Source organism: Cygnus atratus, chromosome 21, assembly GCF_013377495.2.
Source record: "Cygnus atratus isolate AKBS03 ecotype Queensland, Australia chromosome 21, CAtr_DNAZoo_HiC_assembly, whole genome shotgun sequence".
In the NCBI taxonomy this organism is placed as follows: Eukaryota; Metazoa; Chordata; class Aves; order Anseriformes; family Anatidae; genus Cygnus; species Cygnus atratus.
In genome coordinates, this window is record NC_066382.1 from 7,119,346 (window position 1) to 7,143,545 (window position 24,200).

Below are 24,200 nucleotides of genomic sequence, written 5' to 3' on the forward strand. Positions count from 1 at the left end.
CTTTCTCCCTGCCCCCTTTTTCTTTGGCTTTTTAACCAGAAGGGACGGGGATGCTCTTCCCTCCCCTCAATGCAACACGGGCCCTGCCCCAGTATTGCCAAAAGCAAATCCACAGCCGTTAGAGGGCACCATTCTGCTGCTGACACGGCCCTCCGTCCCAAAACAGCTCCCCACTATTTCCCTGGTATTTTGCAGGCAAACAGCAGTGCGTGCATGTATGTGCATGCGCGTGTGGCTTTGTGCACGCATGCATTTCTTTGTGTGCATGCATTTCTTTGTGTGCATGTGTTTGTCCACGCATGTATTTTTGTCTGGGCTCTTGTCCACGCGCGCGTTTTTGTGCACGCATCTGTGCATTTTTTTCCATGCATGTATATGTGCCCATCCTTTTGTGCATACATGGCTTTTTGTGTGCATGTGCGTGTGTTAGGCATTCATATTTTTGGTGCGTTCATGCATATTTTTTGAGCCTGCATGTGTATTTTTGTGCATACATGTATGGGGACCTTTTTTTGCACACCTGCACGTGCCTTTTCCCACATGCAGCACTGCAGCAGGACTGCATAATGCCACCAAACTCTCTTCCCCACACCCTTTAGATATGTCTTTAATTCCTGTGCTGGGAGAGCAACGCCAATGTCCCATCACCTGCTGTCAGCCCACAGCATCGTGCCAAGAGCACCGCAAAAAAATAATAAATAAAAAAAAATCACCCCATTTACAGCAAAACTTCAAGCCTGAGCACCCAGGAAGAGGCAGGAAGCTGGGAGCAAGCCGCAGCCCTGGTTTATTTCCAACAGGGAGCTGGGGGGGGCCACTGCTGCTGAAGGCACTTGCAGGAATGGGGAGAAGGATTTGGGGGGAAAAAAAGGAGGAAAGCCAGGGTGGCTCAGAGCACCATGCGCCACCACTTGAAGGCGAAGGGCTTGCGGCGGACGTTGGTGCCGCAGTGGACCTCTCCGGAGAGGGCATGGTAGGAGAAGTAGTCGTTGATGAAAGTGCAGGAGAGCCCCAGGGGCTCGAGCAGCGCCCGCATGCGCTCCTCCAGGCAGCACTGCCCGGCCACCAGTGGCCCGAAGGGCTTGGGGATGCCCAGGTGCCTGCCCAGCACCAGCATGTTCACCTGCGGACGGATGGATGGCAGCATGCAACCCTAAATTCACAGCGAGCCCCCCCCCCCCCTTCCCAAACCATCCCTGCAGCTCCTTGTTACCATGTCAGGGAAAAACGCGTTGGCGTGGGCTTGCTCATTGCCTTGGAAGAGCTGGGGGATGTCGATGATGTCCTGCTCGGCCAGCCCCAGCTCCCGCTTGAGGATGTCCCGGTTCCAGCTGATGCAGTTCTGCCAGGGAGGGAGGGTGGCGAGGGGGTCGGGGGGGCTGGGGGGCTCGGGGGGCCGGGGAGTGGGAGCGAGAGGTAGATGGGGAGAGAGGGAGGGATGGGGGAGTGGGGGGACAGGGTTGGGATGGGGATGTAGACATGGAGATTGGGAGAGGAAGAGATGGACGGACAGAAGGATGGGGAGGTGGGGAGATGGACAGAGGGATAAGGAGATGGGGAGATGGACAGAGGGACGGGGAGGTGGATGGGGAAAAGAGGGACAGCGGGGCAGCCAGGGAGGGGTGCAGAGCATCTCCTCACTCCCCTTCCTCACCTGCACGTAGCTGTTGAATTTCCGGAGCACTTCGTTAGCCAGGATCTCATTGATGGTTGGCTTGGGCACCGCCTGCAGTCCTGCAGCACAGAGGGGAAGCAGTCTCTCACCCCATGCTGGGAGGACACATTGGGGGGGGGCGGAGCTGGCGGGGTCCCCCAGCTTCCCTACCCTGAAACATCGCTGCCTCCCCAAAACCCTGCTCTTGTTTCTCCTTGAAGAGTTGGTAGCAGGCGCTGGGGCTGGCCAGGAGCAGCCGAAAACCCTGGGGATGGAGAGGGGTGATTTGGGGGCAGCAGTGTGATGGCTGCACCCTACAAAATGCACCCCAGGCAAGGGCTGCCTACCTTCCGATCAGGAGCGGGGATGAAGCTGAGGAACTCATCGACGTGCCCGACGTGGAGCCAGTCGGAGTAGAGCTCCACGGGTGCTTGCACCCGCTGTGCGAAGAGGAAATCCCGCACGGCCCTGGCCATCCGCCGGCCACCAAACCTGGGGGGCACGAGTGGGGTGACAGCCCCAGGGTGAGGGGCACCTCTCGGCGGCATACCCCAAAAAACCCGGCCCCTCACCTGGGGAAGCTGCTGCCGATCAGGATGCGGCCCAGCGGGTACTCCTTGCCCCCCACCGTCACCGGCGGGCTGACCTCCAGGTTGCCGAAGGAGTCGAGGCTGGAGGCATCCTTCAGCACGTCCCGAGCCACGTAGCCAAAATCAGGGCCCTCGGGGGGGGGGAAAGCAAGGATGACTTTAAAAGCCCTTCTCAGGGATGCCAAAACCCCAAAGCACAACGCCCCTTTACCAAATGTGCCTGCTGACTCAGCTAATCCTCTTCCCATAAGTGCAAAAACAGAGATGTATCCATTATAGAGGCACAGATTCATCAGGGTTGGAAAGGACCTTCAAGATCATCACATCCAACCATCAACCTGACCTACTGAGTCCCACCACTAAACCCTGGTCCTTAGTGATTTATCATCATCATCATCATCATCTTGCAGACTGCCTCAGTGTAGCGATACGCCTCGCTAATGCCAGGAAGGTAGGTGGACGGAGAACACGTCCCGTGGGTACCAGGATGCTCTTGACGGGGAAATCCTTCAGCCCTAGGTCACGGGGTGAGTCGAAGACCACAGGGAACGTCTTATGGGGGGCTTGCACATAGCCAAATTCAACCTCATCCTGTGGAGGCAGCAGAGAAGAGGGGGGAGCCCCGTGGAGCTGCAGGGCTGCACCCCAGGGGGGTCTCAGCCCCCTCGGGCACCCACCTGGATCCAGCGGTCGTTGCGGTTCTCTGGCAGCGGGCAGATGGTCACAGGGCACTTGGCTTCCTCAGCCACGGCGCTGACGGCTGCCACAAAGTCCTCGTTGTCCTCCACACTGGGAATCGAAGAGGCACAGAGGTGGGGATGCGGCGGAGCCGGGCAGGATGCGGCCACCGCATGCCACCACCCACCTGCACACGAAGACCTCCAGCGGCGCCAGCGTGTTGGGCGTCATGATCCAAGGAGCCACGCGGAAAACCACCGTGTCCGTGAAGATCGGTATTTCCAGCAAGCCCTGCAAGGATGGGGGGGCCACAAGGATGGACCATCGCTCCCCCCTTTATGTGTAAAACCCAGCCCGATTTATGGTGTTACCTTCTCGGGGCTCTCCAGCAGAGTGACATGGAAGGACACCAGCCCTGAAAAGCTGGCGTCGGGGAAGGAGAGCCCCTCCACGTAGAAGGTGCTCTCCTCCTGGTGCCGGCTGGGCTTCACGGCGTAGGCGAGCTTCTCACCCCCCAGCACGTGCTTGTACTCCTCCAGCGAGACGCTGTCTGCAGACACAAGCTGCGCCCTTGAGTGCCCACCCTCGACCTGCAGGGTTTCACCTCCGCTTCTTCGCTTAAAGCCTTGCGACAGGGGCAGCTCGCCCCGCGGCCACTGCGCCGGGCATCGGGCATGCACGTGGAGCCTTGCGGCGAGCACACCACCATCCGGCACCCTCACCAAAAGCAACCCCCCCCCGGCATGCAATTGAGAGGCGTCTGCTCTCATTTTACCCACCCCACCCCATTAACACAGGGGTCTACAGCGGCCCCCCGCCCTGGTGCCGGCACTCACTGCCGCCGTAGAAAACGCCGACTTTGTCAGCGTCGCCGAAATCCACGTGGAGGACAAGGCGGTGGCCGGTGAAGATGGTGCGGGGACCACGCGTCCGCAGCACCATCTGCGACATGTCCTTCAGGTCTAGGGCGACAGCGAGGACAAGTTGGGGAGGAAAGTCATGGAAAGCAAGGAAAAGCAGAAAAAGCGAGCCAGGTGTGCGGCGGTACCCTCGTAGGAGCGCACGGCGGTGTCGCGGTTATCCATCACCCGGCTCTTGGGGTCGTCGCGGTCACAGTTCACTAGCAGGATGGCGCCGTGCCCGTCGGGACCCCACGTCCATGAGGCCTGGGGACAGCAAAGCGGGGCTGAGAACACCGTCAGGGACAGCGATGGGGTCGGGGGCTGCAGTCCCCACATTACCTTGTCCATCAGCGTCCTGCCCACTGACCCGCTGCGGCTGGTGTCGGCATCCAGTGAGACGTCTGCGGGGACAGGGATGCTCATCGGGGTGGGCGCCGCAGTGACACCGCGTTTTAGGGACAAAGCAGCCCAACTTACCCACGCAGGTGAGGTACAGCATGGCTCTGCCCACCGGCACCCCGCTGGCCTCCCCAAAATAGGAAATCCTGACCTGCAACACAGCCGGCGAGCTCAGAGTCATCCAGAGAGGGGCCGGATCCTCCTGGATGGCCGGCACCAACCTTTTCATCACCGACATCCTTGCTGAGCGCCTCCATGGTCAGCAGCACCTCGGTGCTGGCGGCCAGGGGCCAGCGGCAGACGCTGGAGGGCAGCTTCACGCTCTGCGTCTCGTGCACCACATAGACCTTCACGCCCGGCGTCCCCTGCACGTGGAAGGCAACGGCATCTTTGGGCGCCGACCTGGGGGGGAGCGCAGCAGTGAGAGCCACAGGGGTGCTTTGGGCACTGCTGCAGTGGTACAGTGCTAGGTGTGCAGGTGTAACAAGTCCTGCAAGGTGCGATTGCAACAAACCCTGCAGAATGCAAAGAATCTTGCAATGTGCAGCAAGTCCTGCAATGTTTGATTGCAATGAATCCTGCAAAATGTAACACGTCCTACAACATTGAATCAAAGCCAGCAGTGTCCAGCTGTGACAAATCCTGCCATATTCAATTGCAACAAACGCTGCAAACTGCAACAAGTCCTGCAATATTCAACTGTGACAAATGCTGCCATATTCAAATGCAACAAAACCTGCAATATGCAACAGCAACAGATCCTGCAGCGCTCAGTTTTGTCAAATCCTGCCATATGCCACCAATGCTGCAATATTCATTTATATTCAACTGCAACAAAAACTCAGAGCATATTTATTATTGTTATTTTTGCATGGGGTGTCCCAAACATTTGCAATTTGCCCCGCAGCAGCAAATACATCCCCGTCACAGCGAAGCAGAGCCATGACAGTTGCAAGAACCAAGATGGGGCCGGAGGGAAGTGCCGGCGGCCAGGCAGGCTGCAGCCTGCATCGCTCGTGCCAGCGCAGAGGACATGGCCTGGGCAGGATCCATCCGCAGGGACCTGCTGAGGTGCTGTGAGGAGGGGGGATAACCCCCCCCTCCTGCTGCTGCTGGTGCCCATGGGTCAGCAACCGTGTTTTGGGCAGCGTGGAGATGCACAAAACAATAGAAAATGCAGAACTGAACCAGGTTGGAAAATAAAAAAAAGAAAAACTTGCTGCTGGAAAGAACTTGAAACTGGACTGGGGCCAGCAAAGCTGGTAAAACACACGGATGGCTGGAGGTAACGCCCCAGTAAGCAGCGCCTCCACGGTTTAACTCTCTGGACTCCCCTGAACAGGGGAATAATTCTACTTCACCCCGATCAGAGGACACAGGAACCCCTGGCATGGGATGCTCAAGTGAGGAAGAGAAGTGCAGCCAGATGCACCACCTGGAGCTCCCTGGGGGTTTTTGCACCCAAAAGCTCTTTCTCCTTGGTGTTTGCAAACTCCTCCTCTGCATCCCGAGCGCTGTGCAGCCGCCACGGGCACTGGTGGGTGCAATCCCATCCTACAGCGAGCACCAGTGGGCGCGATCCCCTTCCTTCAGATGCTGAGACCCCCTGGGGAGCCCACCCAGCGCAGCAGCATTGCCTCCCTTGGCTCAGCCCACCCACCACTATTTTTACCCTCTCCTCACCTAATCCAGCCTTTAATTCCTCCAGGAAGAGGGGGAAAAATAAGCCAAAAGCAGGTTTTTGGACACCGTGGCCACTTACCCCATGACATCAAGGGAGAGCTCGGTGCCCAGCACGCAGACGGTGCTGGTGGGGCGCTGGGTGCAGAGGTGGACACGGCGCTGCTGGGCCATGCCGGCGGCACCGGGCACCCTTGGGTGCTGCGATGGGCGGCACGAGGGGATTATAAAGCCTGGCCGCGGGGAGGGGATTAACCAATGCTTGACCTGATCCCACCTCTGGGCTGTCAGCTGGGTGCGCACTGCTGAGCTTTCCGGCGACAAAGCATGAATCAGCGGCAGGGGAACGCACCCCAAGAACGCCCCCAGCCTCTGCTTTCTCCCAAACGGTGCTTTTTTTCCCCAACATAACAAAGAAACGCTGCCACCCTGGAGAACCCCACGCCATAAAATATTCAGTGCGACACCAGAGCTGAGCTGGTGGTGTGCCAGCACAGGGCTCAGAGGGGTTTTATTTCCCGGTGCCGCCGCGACACGCTCCTCCCAGGGCTCCTCGCACAGACAACAATGAAAGGTTTTATTCTCCCAGCTGGGAAAAAGCAACAAAACTGCTTTAATGTTTCTTTTTTTGGGCGCAACCTCGGCGCTTTGCCCATCCGTTGCACGGGATGGCATCCGGGACGTCACCTGCATTAGGGACAGCAAAACCCACTGCAGTTTGGCCCATCTTTGTTTTAATTAAAATCCTCTTTGGGGCGTAGGAGAGGCCTTTGTTGATGCACCTGTCCTCCTCCAACTCACAGCATTGTGGGGGTCACGCGCTGCTGAAATTCAATATTTCACCTCCGTGCTGGGGCTGGGGAAGTTGGGAAACTCAGCCAAGCCCCATCCATGGGGAAAATCAGGTTGGAGGGACAAGAAATCACCTTTTTTCCAAAACCAGGGCCCTGAAACGGGACGTGTGACCCTTTTGGTACTTTGCACCATGTATCACAGCCTGCAAATTACCCCATAAAAGTGTTTTTAGCCCCACAGTAGCTGCCAGGTCAGCACTGCCATGTGCCAGAGCAGCTTGGTGCTGCTTTTGGTTCCTGCTGCCACTTCCTGCTTGCCCAGGCAGGGGCACAAACACGACACGGGGCAGCGCCGCAGCTGCTTGTGAAGAAAAGGCGGAGAGGAACAGAGGAGGGAGCAGCTGCAAAGGGGGAAAAGATCGCAGGTGCATGGAAGAGTTGGTGCATCAGCGGGAGGATGTTTTTGGAGCTGTTGCAATGGGTAAACATAAAGGGGAAAAAGAAATGCTCTCATTGGCATCTGGGAAATGCTTTGCACAAGCATGGGGCTTCACCTTTGTGCTGCACGGGGTAAGAGGTGTCCCAACGAATGGGAGGGGACTTGGGGGCTGATGTGGGGAGTCTGGGGGATGATTCACTATGAAGCTGGGACAAGGGACTGTAGGATAGCTGGGATGGGGTCCCAGACCCCAAGGTAGCATGATGAATGCTGCCTTGATTGCAGCACACTCACAAAAACCCTTCTGATAACAAAAACAGGTTTCCAACTTTTTCAACCAAGCTGAGACAGGACAGGCCGCGAGGAAATGCTGCACCTTGGTGCTCATATTGGCAAAACGCTTTATTTTGAGATGCTCCAAATCCACCCTCATCCACCATCGGGATGGACTGGAGCTCCTGCCTGGGCACTTCAGGGCACCATGTGCCACCACTTGGCAGCTAGGGGCTTGCGGCGGACGTTGGTGCCGCAGTGGACATCACCAAAGAGGACGTGGTAGGAGAAGTAGTCATTGATGAAGGTGCAGGAGAGCCCCAGGGGCTCGAGCAGCGCCCGCATGCGCTCCTCCAGGCAGCACTGCCCGGCCACCAGTGGCCCGAAGGGCTTGGGGATGCCCAGGTGCCTGCCCAGCACCAGCATGTTCACCTGCGGATGGACCAAAAAGCAGGGTTTTTTTCACCCAAAAAGGTGAAAAAGGAGGGTGCAGAAGGGAGGAGGTGGTGGGGAGGGAGGAGAAGGGGCACTGGGGGGGTATCACCATGTCTGGGAAGTAGGCGTCCGCACGGGAGCCATTCAGGATGAAGAGCTGGGGGATGTCGATGATGTCCTGCTCGCTCAGCCCCAGCTCCTGCTTCAGGAGGTCGCGGTTCCAGTCGATGCAGCGCTGCAGAGAGCGGGGACTCTGACTTGCCTCCCCAAATCCCTCGCACGGACCCCTGTGGGCCCTATTGCAGCCCAGGCCCCATGTTCTCCACTGCATTCTTTTTGAGAGACCTCCTGAACCCACCCCAACCCAAGCAACCTCCTGCCTTGGGTTTCACACCTCCCACTGGGACAAAAGCCGAGGCCCAGCCAGCACCCAAGGGTGCTCAGCCCCTTTGCAGCTGCTCCCCTTGCGTGCATCAACCACCCAGCAGCCATACGCGAGCAGAGGCGCTCCCCAAATCCACCCCGGCTACAAAACCCCCGCGCACCTGCACATGCTTGTTGTCGTTCCTCAGCCCCTCATCCGCCAGGATGTCGTCGATGCTCCTCCGCTCGGTGCCCGACATCCCTGTGCGGGGACGGCAGTGCAGCGGTGAGGGACGCCGCTGGCACCCGCTGCCGCTGGGACTCCCTCGCCCGCTGCCTTACCCACGAGCTGTGTGGCTTCGCCATGGCCCTGCCTCTGCTTCTCCTGGAAGAGCTTGTAGCAGGCGGTGGGGCTGGCCAACAGGAGCCGGAAACCCTGTGTGGATGAGCCCAAAAGATTGTTTGGTTTTTTTCGTGCAAATAGGAGATTTTCACGTGCCAGCCCATGCATGCCCAAACCCAGCCCCAGGGGTTGCACAGGGCACTCATCGTTTTCCAGGAAGCCAACCCAAAAGGAAGGCGATTCACGCACAGGGCTGGCCTTGCCTTTTGCTCAGAAGCCAAGTTGTTGTGTTGTGTTGTTTGTTTTTTTTTTTCTCTGCTGATTTGCCAAAATAAAGGGCTTTCTGCATCAGCAGCAGATGCCACATGTGACACTGGGGATGCAGGGACACTACCTTCCTGTCGTATGCAGGGACAAAGGTGAGGAACTCGTCCACGTGGCCCACACTCAGCCACTCCGAGTAGATCTCCACCGGTGCTTGCACCTTCTGGGCGTAAAGGAAATCCCTGACCACCTTCGACATCCGCCGGCCGGAGGCCCTGGGGGCAGAGGGAGGAGGAGGAGGAGGAGGAGACGGAGGCGATCGCACCCCTTGGTGAGATCTGTCCCCAAAATGCCCGACGCAGAGGGGAGAAGTCGCACCGGCGCATCCCATTTTGATGGGAAATGCCAGCATTTCTGCCCACTTGTAGCCATTTCGGGAGGGAAGAGGTGGGAAATCAAGCAAATCCGACGGCCAAAGCGAATCATCGAATCCCAAACTCCCACTAATCTGCTAACACAATGCATGGGGTGTATAGATGTATATGTACAGATGTACCTTTACAAAGATAAATGCATATAACTGTACTGTTATATAGATATGTGCATATAGGTGTATACACATATATGTTTGCATATAAATGTATTGGTATATAAATATATGCACGCAGATGTATCCATGTATATCTATATGTGCATTACATTCCTCCATTCTGCTTCAGCACATTCCCCGCTGAAATGGGCACAAGGCTTAATTCACCCCATCCTTGCGAGCTTTAAATCCCTCCCTACGTTTTCTTAGACAGCCAGCAGCAGGCTGAGAAAACATTAATTAAAACCTCTTGTAATAAGGGATAATTACAGCCCCAGCGAGGCTGGGAAAATCCCATTTTCCCGTCAGGGTAAGTGAGGCACTGAGCGCCGCAGCAGCACAGCTTGCTCCGTTTGCTGTCCTGGCTCAAATCCTGTCCGGACTCAGCCCTGTTGTTGTTTATCTGGATGAAGAGCCGCCTTTGTGCGGGCTTTGCAGGGTGCTGTTGTTCCCTGCCCACAGCTGCTGCCGAGGGCAGAGCAAAAACAATTTCCAGTTATTCAAGGTTTTACCCTTTTCTGAACTCCCTTGCTTTTCCTTTCAAGAAAAATAGGCATGGTGCTGTAGGATCAGAGTGAAAGCACCAGCATTTTGGGAGGGGGAAATAATCATAGCGGTGCATGAAGGATTTTGCACAGGGAGAAGGAACAGCAACGCGGTTTGCATGTGAAATTTGCACATGGGATTTAGCCTGGAATTTTCCACTCGCTGCAGCCACTCCCCACAGTTTTTGACACTTTCCTGTCTCACCAGGGCAGGGGGCTGCCGATCAGGATGCGGCCCAGCGGGTACTCCTTGCCCCGCACCGTCACCGGCGGGCTCACATCCAGGTTGCCGAAGGAGTCGAGGCTGGAGGCTTCATGTCCAGGGGGTTCGCGGGTCACGTAGCCAAAATCGGGGCCCTGGGGAAAGAGGGGAGCAGTGATGGGAGCCGCTGCCAGCCCCAAGAGAGGATTTTTGGGGAGAAAGGGGTTAGCAATGCCCTGACGCACCAGGATCTTTTTAAAAGCAAAGTCCTTCAAGCCTCTGTTCCTGGGTGAGTCGAAGACCACAGGGAAGGTCTTGTGCGGTGCTTCCACGTAGCCGAACTCCAGCTCATCCTGTTGGGGGAAGAGAGGAGAAGGAGGAGGAGGAGGAAGGCTCCTGGGGGTGATAGCCATCTGGGCGAAGCATGCGGTGAGGGTGGAGCAGGAAACGGGGAGATCCTGGCACAACTCGGCTGCTGCCCAAACCCCAGAGCTCCCTGGTTGTGCCGGGGGGACCGGGGGTGACGCCCTGCCCACCACTGCGGTGCCTGGGACAGGTCCCCCCCACGTGAGCAATTCACAGCCACGAGGACCAGCAGAACAGGGCTGGGGCTTGCTGGGGGAACATGTGGCCATCCACCCGCGTACCCGGTGTCCCGCTGGCAAGGCACCGCACGGTCACCCTTGCAACGCCCTATGGGTTCCCTTTTGCAAGGGGTCCCCACTTGCAATGCCCCTTGGAGTCCCCCTTGCAATGCCCCACAAGGTTCTTCTTTCAGTGGGGTCTCTCTTGCAATGGGGTCCCTCTTGCAATGCCTCATGGGGTTCCTTTTGCAGTGGGGGCCCTGTTGTAATGCCCCATGGTGTTTCTTTTGCAGTGGGGTCCTTCTTACAGTAGAGCCCCACTTGCATGTGGGGTGTCTCCTCTAATAACCCACATGGTTCTTTCAATAGGATCCCTCTTACAGTGGGGTCCCACTGGTAATGGGGTCCCTCTTGCAATGTCCCCAGGGTCCAAGCAACACTCTTGTTGCCACCACCAGCAGCATTTCCCCATGTTTTAGCTCATGGTTGTCCGGTTCATCTCTTAGCATCTGTGTGCTTCCCCCGAGCAATGCAGCTCATCCCTCCCGGGGTGTCAGCAGTGGGGACAACACCCTGTGTGCCCCGTGAGCCCGTAAGAAGCACCAGAAGAGACGTGTATTACAAGCATCGAGTGATGACCTGGATCCAGCGGTCACTCCGGCTTTCGACCTCTGAGCAGATGGTCAGCTTGCAGTTGGCTTTCCTCAACAGGGCCTGGAGCTCCTCCAGAAAGACCTCGTTGGAGTTTATGCCCCTCTTGATGCTGGGGGGAGAGGAAGGAGCGAAGGCTGTAAGGAGGGACCACAGAAGACCTCTCATCCCAACCGTGCAGCACATTTCTCATCCCTAGTGCACTGGGCAATAGCTTTGCATGAGGTTAGCTCTTGGAGAAGGTCCTTCAACCTTCTCCTTGGGGATGCAATGAGCGCAGCAGTGCCAGAGGGGTACCAACAGCAACATTAGGCTCCAGTACAGCATGCGTAAAACAAGGAAGGGTCAAAAGCTTCTCCTTGGAGAGTCCCCAAGCCTGGGGAGTGATGATGGGGTGACATCCCTCCTACCTGCAGACAAAAACCTCCAGAGGCTGCTGGGTGTTGGGCGTCATTATCCAGGGTGCCATGCGGAAAACTACCGTATCCGTGAAAATCGGGGTGCCCGGCGAATACTGCAAGAGGCGAAATGCTGGAGAGCAGCAGTCAAAAACCCCAGTAGGTGCTTTGCGTGAGACAGGGACGGGGCAGACCCCACGTACCTTATGGGGGACCTCCAGTAAGCTGACGCTGAAGGAAACCAACCCGGAGAAGCCCGCATCAGGGAAAGCCAACCCTTCCACGTAGAAGGTGTTTTCTCCACTGCCGACACGGTCTAGCACATAGGAGAGCTTACCCGGCCCCAGCACGGGTTTGTACTGGGGGTGTGAGTCACTCCCTGCAGAAACACCGAAATAGCCAGCCCAGCACGGGGCGGCCACCCCATCCAGAGGGCTGGAAAGAGGCACCAGCGAGGAGGTGGCTGATGCCAGCGTGGTTTGCAGAGGAGCGGGTGTGCCTGCTCTTCTCTGGGGAACACACTTGATCTGCTTGTACAAAGAGGACTCTATGCCCTCAGGTCAAACCCTTTCAAGGTGCGTGTCTCAAGTTAAGCATCTAATGATATACTTGGCTCCTCTGACCTGATTTTCGGCAGGGAACTGCTGGGATCCACCAACCCGGGTGTTCAAAGGCAAAGCGCGCAGCCCGACGAGATGGGCTGCTTTGGCGCCTGGGACTCTGCCTGCGCCGCAGAGGTGCCAGCAGCCACTGGGGGGTTATCTGCTTGTGAAGCTCTCAAAACTTCAGCAATCCCACTCAACAGAGCCTTTTTTTTAAATTATTTTTCCCTGTACAGTTTTTAAGCTCCCCATATAGCCCCATCTTCTAGAACAGCAGAGGAACTTTGGGGATAAACAGGTATTTCCAGCAAGCGCTGGCACCCAGCCCTTATCTATAGCAAGCAATAAAACAAAGGGTTTGCCCACCCCAGGGTCACGATGGGCTGGCCTGGATATCTAGGAAGGGAGGAGGAAATACTCACGTATGGCATGGAAAACACGCACTTTGTCTGCGTCCGACTCGGGGACGTGCAGGACCAGCTGGTACTCAGCAAAGATATTGCTGGGACCTTGAGTCCGCAGCAGCATCACAGACATGTCCTGGAGGTCTATGGGGGGAAGGAGACAAGGAGAGGGGACAAGGGGAGGTTTCCAGCCTCCAGCATTGCCTGTGGGCTTTGCTATTTATTCTCCACGCAGTCTTTGGTTGTGCGTGGATTTATAGGGCAAACCAGATGGGATGTTGCATGACGCTCATAGATTTTATAGAGATGTCCAGGAAAATAAAATGGGGAAGGAGATGTGGAAAAGAGCCAATTTCTGTTGCAATGCGGAAACAGGTAATGCTGTTGCTATCTCTAATTGCTCTGATTACACCAGATATTGTTTTTGCCACCCATTTCGCCATCGCCAGACACGTGAATGACGCCTTAGACCAGAGGGAGAAGGATGGAGGTGCTGCAAGAGGCAAAGCTCCCTGGTGTGACCTTACAGGTCCCCTGGTGCTGTGGGTGATGCCCTACCTGCACTGGTCCATATGTCCTACCTGCACTGGTCCGTATGTCCACCTGGCCGCTGTCTGTCCCCACCGCGCCGGGGCTGTCCCTGTCGCAGTTGACCAGCAGCACAGCACCTTGCCCATCCGGACCCCATGTCCACTTGGCCTGGAGGAGAAGCACCCAACGGGGATGGGAGCAGAGCCAGCAAGATTTCTCCCTCCCAGCCTCCTCCCAGTAGTGGGTGGACTGGGAAAACCCTATAGCCACATCCATACTCAGAGGAGATCCCACAAAGTGCACTCAGGGCTGGTGAGGAGAGGGCAGCAATGTTTTCAAGCCACTAAATTTCCTAACCTCAGCTTCTAGCCAGGTCAGCAAGGACTGTTTCAAACAGATCTTATCTTCTAACAAGCCAGAGTATATCTGCCAGCCCTCATTTGAAAGAGAATATCCCATTTCTAGAAACGCATCTCATCTTGATGTACAATTTGTGCTGCTGATCTGGCTGCAGACAATTACCCGGGCGTAAGTGCTTGGGCATATGCAGATTTCTTGCCAAGGGGGTAAATCTCTTTCTGCTTGCAAAACTTGCAGATGAGTCATTTAGTGGCACGTTTCAAATCAAAAAAAAAAAAAAAAGTGTTTTCTTCTGTACTATCCCTGGGGCTGGACTGGAGAGGAAGGAGATTTTGGCACAGAATAAAAAAATAAAGTGTTTTCCTCCTCAATTAGAAGGCTGAGAACTTGCCACATTATTTTCCCTGTTTCAGACACCACCCAAATCCCTCTCCCTCCTGGAGATTTGCAGAGAAGAGGCTGCAAAGAGAAGCTCCCCGCATTTACCCTCCACACGTTGCCCAAAGCCACGCAGTGTTTCTCATTACCTTGTCCTTCCCTTTGCTCCTCACTCTGCCATTACGGCTCACATCCACGTCCAGGGATATGTCTGAAACATCAGAGCAAGAAGGAAGCCATCAGCATGGGAACGAGCTCTCAGGGACATTTTGGGCTCATCCCCAATGCTAGCATTGAGTCACCCAAAGCCAACCCCACCTTCATACCCCAGTGTGGCTCCAGACCCAATGCTGCCAACAAAACACCAACAGAAGAGCAACCCAACAGCTTTTTTAAGGCTTTCCCCACTTGGTCTCCACCCGTCTTCTCCTGTCTTGGGTCCCCCAGCAGGGACGTACCCACTCCACGGCATTTTTTTGTGGTTTCACCAATTCCATGTTGACCACTTTTTCATGAAGTCTAAACATGGCAAAGGCATGAAAGTGCCTTCACCATGGGTGAGTGGACACTAAATAATTGCTAGGGGTGATGCAAAGTTTGAGAAGGACTTGCCCTTTGAGAGCTCTTCTGGGCCCAAACTGGAGGTCTGCTGGAGACCTCATCTATATCCTACATAAATCTGTGCAAAGTCTATCTTAAGACGTATATCCACTGAATTGGTCAGAGGGAGATGTATACAGCATGTGTAAAATGTGGGCACTGGAGCAGATATTGGCCTTCTCCTTGATGCAGAGAGGAGCACATGGAGAAGCTGGGCCTGTAATTTTGGAAATGAAGTCCTAAATCTAAGCAAGCAAAGAGCTTTTGTAAGGTCAAAGCTCTGTGGACAGCAGTGGCCCTGGATGGCTCCAGTGGAGTCCATGGGACGTGGGAAACCATCAGCATCTTCAGGGGCAATTTTGGCAGGCAAGCGCATGACTTGAGGACACAGGTCTGACTATCATGTGAGTGCTTCAGAAAATCCCAAATTTAGGGTAATTAATCCATCCAAGTGGAAGACTCTGCATCCAGACTAGTTGTCTAGACTCCCTTTGTAGTCAGCAGAGGAAAATAGGCATTTCAAGGGAATGATTCATCTCATCCTAAACTCCTGAAATAGGTCAGACAACTACATTTTGGTGCCTATTCCTCTCCACCAGCTGCACTGGAGGTCGAGGAGGGGCTCGCCAGCGAAAGGTGGGTGACATGGTCATCTTTGGATCCTCCTCCATCAGCAAAATCGTCTCAGTGGTCAGAGGAGGCTGCTTATTGCGTGCGTTGGGTGGGGACAGTGCCCAGCCTGCGTCTTTTTTGCACCATATAAGGCAGCACAATAACATTTTAATTGTTTCCCTCCTGCTTGTCAGCATAAGCTGTGAACACCCAAACCATCACTGCACATTGCAGATGGGCAGTCTGCATCCCCCAGTTACCTCCCATCCCTTGAACCCAGCTAGATTGCGGCGTCAGGAAGGGCTGGCCGCGTTCGGACAAGTGTTGCCATAATACGCACCTACGCAGGTGAGATACAACCAAGCCACCGAAAGCTCATTCTCTTCCCGTCCGTAGTATGAAATCTTAACCTGCAAAGACATCACCACATCATGACCCATGTCCTGTCATGCTGAGTAGGTCTTTCCACTCATTGGGTTGACCCGGCAATGCCATACAACAAGGTGTTGGAAGGTTCATCAAAGCCCTGCTCCTTTAATCATAGCTCAACCAAACAATTTCTGCATGCTTCAACGCAAAAACTGGCACAGAAAAAGCCAAGGCAAGACTATTTTTTTTGCCTGGCATGGAGTTTCTGACACTGGTTTTTGCAGTCACTGTTATCTCTTTTTTAGGGCACAAAATGTCATCTCCTTCTTCTTAGTTTCATTTTTCGTACACAATAATTACATGGTTCTGTTTAGGTCTCTGAGTTTATTCTAAGAAAACATGCCTGATGTTAGCACTGCCTGGAAGTGCTCGAGCCTGCCCTGCTTTCCTGGAAATTCTGACTTAATTTTTTCAGCTTCAATGCATAAAAAGGAACTAACCTTATTGTCATTGACGGTCTTGCTGGTGACATCAATGGTCACTACAACCTCTATATCAGGATCCAGTGGCCATCTGGAGTTAAACATGGGTTTTGTCATGGGGTTGTGGATGATGTGGACCGTAACTGCAGAGGTGGCATGGACATCGAATGACGTGGCACCTTTGGGGGTAGATCTGAAACAGAGCATGAGTTGTCTTTCCTGTTGTCCTCTGTGGACCCAAATAGTTAAACTGGGTCTCCTGGAATTAAAATCCAGCCTTAACTGGGTTTCAGGGACTAAGAAACCATCTTCAGGTGACGAAATATGTCGTCTGAATTTTACAAGTATTATCTCTGTGGCGTTGTTGAGCAAGCAGGGCTCCCACTGGAGCTCTGGCACGTCCGTCCGTGGTTAAGCCCAGACAGCACATCTCTGAAGCTGGGGCACCCAACCTCCTTCATTGACAGGAAGAAAAAATCCAAAACGTCAGCATCCCAGCACAAAACCCAGACCAAGAGCAGGGCCACATTGGGCTGTCACCCATCGGGGAGCTGGTTCTTTGCTGTTGCATACCCTGACCTGAGAGATGCCCAAAGTGGAGCAGAACCCAAAGCCGAGCATGGAGAGCCTGCACCCCACCTGTATGACATCCCTCGCCTTTGAAGTGCTGCCTACCTGCTCATTACAGCCCCGGCACCTCCGTCCGGGGTGCGCGAGTGCTCCAACCTGTCTGCCATCGGGAGCCAGCCTCCCCAGCCGCACGCGGAAAGGGACACAGTAATAAATTTTAGCAGGGAGAAAAAAGCACAGAAGGGATTTATTCCTGGCGTTGCTCTTGGCATGGCAGCCCCGGTGCCTGCAGTAGCTTGTATGGGGAGATTAAGGTATCATCTCGCTTGTCACCCCACACATTTACCAGTGTGCAACATTGCAAGACTACCCACAGTCTACTTGCACGCTTTTGCATGCTATGACATCTCAAATTTGGGTCTATTCACCCTGATTTCACAGCCCTTGCTCTTCTGCATCACCCCACTGAGACACAAACTTCTGCAGGATTCCCACCAAGCTCAGTTTTCTGCCCCAAACCGAACCAAGCCATGGTCAAAGCTTGAAGCATCCATCACTGAATTTCCCCCAGCATGGAGAGGGATGTCGCTCCCACCAGTGCTCTGAGGGCATGAAGGGACTCCTATTTTTTTTTAGCCCCGATGTTGAAAAAGCATCTGACATATGTCTTTTTGGGCCAAAGCTCAGATTTGCTACCAAGGAGCCAAATCAGCCCATGTTGGGACTTGGGCCCCATGCTTAAATGCTTGCTGTGACTTCAGATTGAGAAAAATAATGCATATAACAGGGTTTTTGTATTCCCACCTGGCTGAAGGTAAAAATGAAATGTTTTAAGGGCAGCTGAGGCTGGGTCCGAGCCCCATCGGGGGGATGTCAGCAGCTCCTGGCCCGGCTCCAACGCACAACCCAAATAATTGCACCAGCTGTGATCCCGACTGGCTCAGCCTGTAGCCGCTATCATTATAAACGTGATTTATTAAATAATGACAATGTCACAGGAGAGTAAATACAGCCTCATATCTGGCCAATAAAGCAACCCCTATGTTTAACGTCAGAAAAATCTCTTCTTGTTACGTCGCCTGTGCAAACCCGCTCATGGATTTTTTCTGCCTGAGCCACACATCTGTTCTTTAACCCAGTTTAGCTCCAGACAAGTTGCTCATCTTGAATTGCTGTTGCCTAATGCACTCGCAGCCAGAAATAGATCCCACTTAGCCGGGGTGTGCATGGGCTTTGCCTGCACATCGTCATTGCTCGGCTACGCTTCGACGCCTTGCTTTTGCTGGGGCCGATATCCCTCCTTCGGGCGCACCTCCCCATGGGACGGCATCGCCTGAAGCAGAGCTGGGGGCACACGTCCCTCATGCACTGAGCTTGGATGAAACCTCCGTGCGTGCCCAGAGATCTTTCCCCTTAACACCCATCGCTTCCAAGCAAAGAGCAAAACCGCCCAACGCTTCTAGGCTCCCCCTAAAATCCATCATCCCTAGGGATGCTCGCCGGCACCCTGACCCCCCCAGCCTTACCGGTGGGTGTCAAGGAAGACCTCGGTGCCCAGCACGCAGACGCCGTAGCTGGCGCGGCTGGTGGACATCTTCACGACCTGGCGTTGGGGCATGATGTGCCGTGGACGGCGGCCGCATGTGAAGGAAGCTGCTGCCTGGCTGCCTGGCTTTGTAGGTGAACCAGCATGACTGGATTAAAAGGCAGGGGAATTTAACTCCTCCTTCCTCCCTTCCCTCGATGACGGGGTGGACCAGGGACCCTGCCGTCTCCACCTCCGCCACCCGCGAAGCTGCCGCCCCGCTCGCGAGATGCGGGCGATAAGGCAGCCCCCAGGGCCAGGCGGCAATTGCGGGGCCAGGGAGGGGGCACAGGGGCAGGACGGGGTGGGGATGCGCGGCCCTGCCCTGGATGCTCAGCAGCCAGCCCTTTCGGGGCTCATTCTCCCCTTTTTCCCTCACCTCCCTTACAGCTCCATATAAGGACTCCAAAGCTTTATGCATTAAACATTTCTACCCCCTCCTGTTATGCAAGATGGTAGTTTAGGCTTATTATAATACACGGTATCATTAAAATGAAGCATTTTCTTTAAAACAACCCAAATTTTCCACGCAGGCTCTCCACAGGTGACTCATGGCCTCGGCTACCCCATTAGGGCAATGCCTGCATAAGGCACTCACCGCTGCAGCAGCAAAAGGAAATGTTTGCTCAGGCTGGTCCTTCCCTTCATAACAACTCCTGATGAACGCGACTGACAGAAATGGGTGCAGGGAAAACTGGTTATTTGGCAAGCAGGGAAGGGAAGAAAAAAGAAAGCAAAACAAGGCAAGAGGCTTTCAGTGGAAATTAGGGATTCTCGGGTGTTTTGTTTGGATGCGGCATTTGGGGAATTGTTTTTTTTTTAATGCGCGTGAAGCTCCCACGGGAAATGCCCCGGTCGCTGGAAGAAGTGGCTTTCTGGAGATAGTCATCTCTCTCCAGGCGATCCCAGGAGACTTCGCTAGACGGCAAAGAGGAAAACTGGGTGAGATGGATCTTGCTGCTCCTCTGGGAAGGAGCTTCAGGGCCAACACGGGATGGAGGCGGCAGCAGCCCTGCATGTCCCACAGATGGAGACACAAAGGGAGATGGGGAAACTCCATCACCGCTGACCTGACACGCTGACAACCCCGCTGCGGTTCATCCCCAATCTCGTTGCAACAGGGGCAGGGTGATACGGTGACGGCACAGTCCCCATTTCCACAGGGCGATGCCTCCCTGTGCCGTGCCATGGGCTGGAAAGTTCTGGAGCTGGAAGAAAGGCAGTTCTGCAAGCAGCAGGACCGCTTGCAAGCCAAAGGAGCTAGAACAGGCTCGGTGGAGCAAGGAGGACTGGTCCCCACCATTGCACCAAGCTGCATGTCCTCAGCTCGGGGAGAGGCGAGCTGGGAGCCGCCACCTGCACGCACCTTCCCCTGTGAGATCAAACCAGTGCCACGGCAGCTGCTTTAAACGTCTCCGAGCAAGTCTACATTAAAGGGCTCCGACCTTAATTGCAGCAGCAAAGCAGCACCGTGTCTCGTACACAAGCACAGCTTTAATAAGATCATGAGATCTTGCTGGGGCGGACAGGATGCTCGAGAGGGGAACGCTAGCGGTGTTTCCAGCCTCTCCAAGACCTTGGCTTGGGATTTTAAGCAAAATTCCATGTCCTGAAACCCAGCACAAGCCAAACTCATGATGTTCATAGATTTGTGAATTGCGTTGGTTCTTGAGACCTCCTGGAGGAGGGTTTTAGGGGCTCACACACCCCTAAAATTCATAAAGCTGCTGCCAAGCAGAATCACTGTGAGCTCCTTACATCCCCCATGGAAGAATTTGGCTCTAAGTCTACCAAAAAAGAGCATTATGTAAGGCTGCAAGTTGGATTTACCACTTGTGGCCGCTGGTCGCGCTGGTTTAGATGGGGCACGGTGCTGAGCTTGCCGCCTGCTGTGATTTTGGCACTGCATCCTGCTCAGCTGGTTTGAGCCCTGTGCTGGACAGGGAACACACCTACATCCCCACGGGGTCATGCTGTTATGGTCTGTAATCTGGAAGCAGGCAGAGGACGGTGGTTTCTGGCTCCCAGCGAGCACCAGGGCTTCGGCACAGGGCTCACGAGTGTGCTCTCCTCCCCACGCTGCGGCCACGCTTCTCCCCCCAAACCCGTCCCAGATCACATCCATCAAGGAAGAAGCCACGAAGCTGAAACTTCATGCTTGTGTTGGGTTTGGTGCGGTGTTTTTATTTTTCCACAGACAGACTCGGGTTTAGTCACGGCGCATTTTTGACCAGGCACAGCAATGCTCGCTCCAGCCCCAAGCAGCCCATCTTTGCTGGGTGGCAGCTACATTCACCTCTTCTTCCTCCTCCACCTGCTATTAGCACCGACATGCCCATGCATAAGAAGAATTTCAGTTTTAAGCCATCTGGCCCATTCAGAGCTGAGTGTTTCTCCCTAATAACACCTTGTCCCGAGAAGTTGTCATTAAGGCTCCCTGTGCAAGATGGCTCAGAGAGGAGTGGGCAAATTCAGACCCCTCTGAGGGCGCACGAACCCCCTGTGCCTCTCCATCAGATCAAATTGCACATTGGCGAGCTTGTTTTTGGGGGGCCTTGCTTCATTCCCTCCCCCCCCGACTGGTTCTTTCAGGCTGTTTCCAGCCATGATGGGGCAAGACCCGACCCCCAGAACACCACAACAGCCCCGACCCCGCGGGGCTTCCCTTCTCACCCATCCTGCACCGCCACTCTGTCAAGGAAAGTTTGATAATCTCCCTAAGCCGATAATTACACCTTATTTATTACTCTGCATGCGTAATTGCAGGCAGGAACTTTTAAGAGCCTTGTCAGCCTAATTACTTGCAACAGGGGAAGGCATTGAACCAGTTATCAAGTCCCGCTCCTGTTTGCATGAGGGTTTGCTTCCTTTTGGTGCGGAGCCGTAAGGCTGCACGACAGGAGCATCCCGTGCGGTCATGGTCGCGAGACTGCTGAGGCTCTGCATCCCCTGTCCCGGCTGGTGAAGGGCAGGAGCATGGTTTGGACCAGCAAAAATGCTTTGAAAGCTGATAAAACCCATCAGTACTCGATGGTGCTGGCTCTGCAAACACCTTCTCCTGGGTGAGAAAGCAGCAAAAAGCCCCCTCTGTCCTTTCTTCTCCCCCAAAAGTGCCTGTTGCCTCGTAAAACATGGAGACTTCATCCCTGGCAATCCCAAAGCAAAGCACCCCATAAAACTGCCTCTGCCCCCAGGCTGGAGCTGTGCACGCGCCCTGGGCTCACCCTGCCCACGCTCTCCCCCAGCTTTGCATTAAACGCACTGCCCTATAAATACACGCCCGCGTGTCCCCCCCGGGGAGAGCAACGCGGCCGTGGGTCGGCACGGCTTCGCCCAAGCTCCTTCATCCTCCTCGCTGGGTTGGTTTTGCCTCCTCGAAGCTGGCTGCTTCTTCCAAAATAAAGGCAGCGACATGCCCCAGCAGCAGCGACAGCAGCACCTCGTGCCTCCGCTCGGACAGGCACCTGTTTGCACCTCCTCAACGCAAAAGGTCAGCTCGAAAGGACGCCACGGGGGGATATTTCATGCTTCCCTCCTACTCCTTGCAGTCACACACGTGCGAGCAGGAAGGGACTGCAGAGCACCCAGCCAGGGCGAAGCGCACATGAGAACCCTCACGGAGCAGCTCCTGGGGTTGTTCGCAAGCTTCGGCTTGGCTATCTGTTCCCCGTCCCCCCAAATTAGGGCAGGCACAGATCCGTCAGTGGCGGGGAAGATTACGCAGAGCAGTTCCTAATCTGATTTTTAAAAACCAGAAAACTCCTCTGACCAGATTAACTATAGCTGCGAAACCACGAGCCTCCAGACATCAGCGTGCGCGTGCTTATATTTGCACAGACGTCTCGTGATGGTTTACCGGGGCCCATCTCCCGCCTGATAGCACAGAGCAAAGTCTGCGTTGGGAATAGCGCTTCTGCCTCATGCAAAATCCCATCCTCGTGCTATGGACCAAGATTTATTTGGCGACTGGCTGAGTGAGTTGTGCGAGCTTCCAGTGCCTCTTGTGCAATGGGGACAGGCAGGTCCTCGCGCTTGTCCCCACACGGGATGCGGGTACGGTCACCTCTTCGCAGCGCTTGCCCTGCTCCTTCCTCCCCAAATGGAGGCATTGCAATAGGCAGGCACTTTGCAGAAGCCTCTGCAGGAAGGATTTGGTGTTCTCCCTGCTGCTGGCATCACCACAGTGGCTCTGGCACTTCAAGGCTCACTCGCCGCTGCCGCTTCCTCTCTAATTCAAGGAGTGTGGCAGCGCTGATGCTGGGCAGCCTCTCGGGCCTGTCTTCTCCCAGCCCCGAGAGGTTTGCAAAGACCCAGGAGGCTTGCAAAGCTCTCTGCAATGTTTGGAAAGACTCCATGATTCTTACAAAGGCTGCAGTAAGATTGCAAAGACCACAGCAGGCTTGCAAAGAAGCCCCACAGCTTGCAAAGAACCCTAAAGCCTTCCAAGTGGAAGTGGAGACTTCCAAAGACTCTGCATGGTTTCCAAAGATCCCAAGAAACTTGCAAAAACCCCCTAAGACTTTCAAGGACCCCCCAGACACTTGCAAAGACCCCCAGAAAATTGCAAAGATCCCCAAAGCCTTGCAAAGAGCCCAGAAAACTTGCAAAGACTCTGCATGGTTTCCAAAGAATCCACACAGCTTGTAAAGACCACAGGAGGCTTTGAAAGACCCCACACAGCTTGCAAAGACCCCCAAAGTCTTGCAAAGACCCTGGGAACCTTGAAAAGACCCAAGAAGGCTTTCAAAGAATCCCAAAGCCTTGCAAAGACCCTGCCCTGTTTCCAAAGACACCGGCAGGCTTGCGAAGACCCCAAAAACCTAGTAAAGACCCTACTTGGGTTCCAAGGACTCCAGGAAGCTTGGAAAGACCCCAGCCTCCTTCCAACTGATCCCTCAAAGACAAGAACCAGTGTGGCAGCATCCACGTCCCACTGGGAAATCAGCCCCTGCCTGCAACCCAGCCACCCTCCTCTCTTTTTGCCCCGTCCAGGACTTTCCCATCTTTGATGTTGCTGCAAGGTCCCATGGTGGTGCACCAAGCCCAAGCCAGAGCCACCCAAGAAAAACCACGAGCAGCTAGAAATATTCCTGCTGACTTGAAAAGCCCCAACTGATGGGGTGACCTTGGGGTCCTTCTACAAGATGGGAGGCGGTTGGGGTTGTTTTCTTCATAAGAAGGATTTAAGCAGCATTTCTTTTCCTTGCTGACAAATGAAATCCTAAATCCTCAGGTAAAGGAATTGGGAAGTGAAAATGGTATTAGAAAAGCTGCTTTGCTTGTTTTCTTCTAAAACAGGGATTTTACACCTGTGTCTCCAGCACAGGGTCCCAGCAGAGCACAAGGAGCCAAGGCCATCCCAGTCCACGTGTTGCCTGCAGGGAAGGGACGCTTTGGGGAAAAAAAGGGAAGTCTCACATGGCGCAGAGCTGGTGAATGGACCCTGCTTGTGCAAACACCACGTGGTCCTGGTTTATTTTTCCCAATTATTTCTCTTTCTGATTCCTCTTTCACTGGTGTTTCTTACTGTTGGTGGTTTGAATAGACTGGAGTCGAATAGGTGAGGGTAAAACCACGATGCTTTTCAGAAGAGGGAGCCTCTTCCAGCTGCTGGCGGCTCAGCTCAGGTTGGGGCACCCAAACCGGGGGTCCCTTAATGCACCCCCCCCGGGCTGGCTATGCACAGCAGCAGCACTGCTCTGACCACAGCAGCACAGCCTGACAGCAAAGTGTTTATAACTTCTTATACTCTTGGGAGAGCACATCTACAGCCTTCAATAAAATCTCCCTCTTGCCACAAACCTCCTTTTTGCATGTGCAAAATGCCCCCTAACTGCCCCTTTTTCTGCCTCTTTTTTTGTGTATGTTCCCAATCTGCTCAGCAATACAAAGTCTTCACTCTTGTTTGCTCAGGTCACAGGGAA

The 24,200-nt window shown here is 54.6% G+C and overlaps 2 protein-coding genes across 2 annotated transcripts; both read right to left on the minus strand.

Moving 5' to 3' along the window:
• Positions 1–889: 889 nt before the first annotated feature.
• Positions 890–6,077, minus strand: LOC118258827 (protein-arginine deiminase type-1-like). The gene is made up of 16 exons (XM_035567859.1): positions 5,986–6,077; positions 4,445–4,625; positions 4,302–4,374; positions 4,164–4,225; positions 3,971–4,088; positions 3,759–3,884; positions 3,294–3,472; positions 3,110–3,213; positions 2,922–3,033; positions 2,728–2,835; positions 2,227–2,375; positions 2,002–2,146; positions 1,826–1,919; positions 1,655–1,734; positions 1,214–1,342; positions 890–1,123 (listed from the first exon to the last, which is right to left on the minus strand). The coding sequence occupies exons 1-16, from the start codon at positions 6,075–6,077 to the stop codon at positions 890–892; spliced, it is 1,986 nt and encodes a 661-aa protein (XP_035423752.1).
• Positions 6,078–7,607: 1,530 nt separating this feature from the next.
• LOC118258823 (protein-arginine deiminase type-1-like) lies at positions 7,608–18,309 on the minus strand. Its single transcript, XM_035567855.1, has 16 exons — positions 18,218–18,309; positions 16,140–16,314; positions 15,611–15,680; positions 14,208–14,269; positions 13,371–13,488; positions 12,808–12,933; positions 11,999–12,162; positions 11,796–11,899; positions 11,374–11,497; positions 10,396–10,503; positions 10,154–10,305; positions 8,945–9,089; positions 8,550–8,643; positions 8,390–8,469; positions 7,954–8,079; positions 7,608–7,841 (listed from the first exon to the last, which is right to left on the minus strand). The coding sequence occupies exons 1-16, from the start codon at positions 18,307–18,309 to the stop codon at positions 7,608–7,610; spliced, it is 1,974 nt and encodes a 657-aa protein (XP_035423748.1).
• Between the last annotated feature and the right edge of the window lie 5,891 nt (positions 18,310–24,200).

What these genes read in the sequence shown, in the direction of transcription:
- LOC118258827 (XM_035567859.1), bottom strand. Translation starts at nt 6,077, where the DNA reads ATGGCCCAGCAGCGCCGTGTCCACCTCTGCACCCAGCGCCCCACCAGC. An exon ending in CTCTCCCTTGATGTCATGGG is followed by an intron (nt 4,626 to 5,985) that starts GTAAGTGGCCAC and finishes GCTCCCCCCCAG; the next exon opens with GTCGGCGCCCAAAGATGCCG. An exon ending in ATCGGCAGCAGCTTCCCCAG is followed by an intron (nt 2,147 to 2,226) that starts GTGAGGGGCCGG and finishes CGTGCCCCCCAG; the next exon opens with GTTTGGTGGCCGGCGGATGG.
- LOC118258823 (XM_035567855.1), bottom strand. Translation starts at nt 18,309, where the DNA reads ATGCCCCAACGCCAGGTCGTGAAGATGTCCACCAGCCGCGCCAGCTAC. An exon ending in GGACATACGGACCAGTGCAG is followed by an intron (nt 12,934 to 13,370) that starts GTAGGACATATG and finishes TTCCCCCCATAG; the next exon opens with ACCTCCAGGACATGTCTGTG. An exon ending in ATCGGCAGCCCCCTGCCCTG is followed by an intron (nt 9,090 to 10,153) that starts GTGAGACAGGAA and finishes CTCTGCCCCCAG; the next exon opens with GGCCTCCGGCCGGCGGATGT.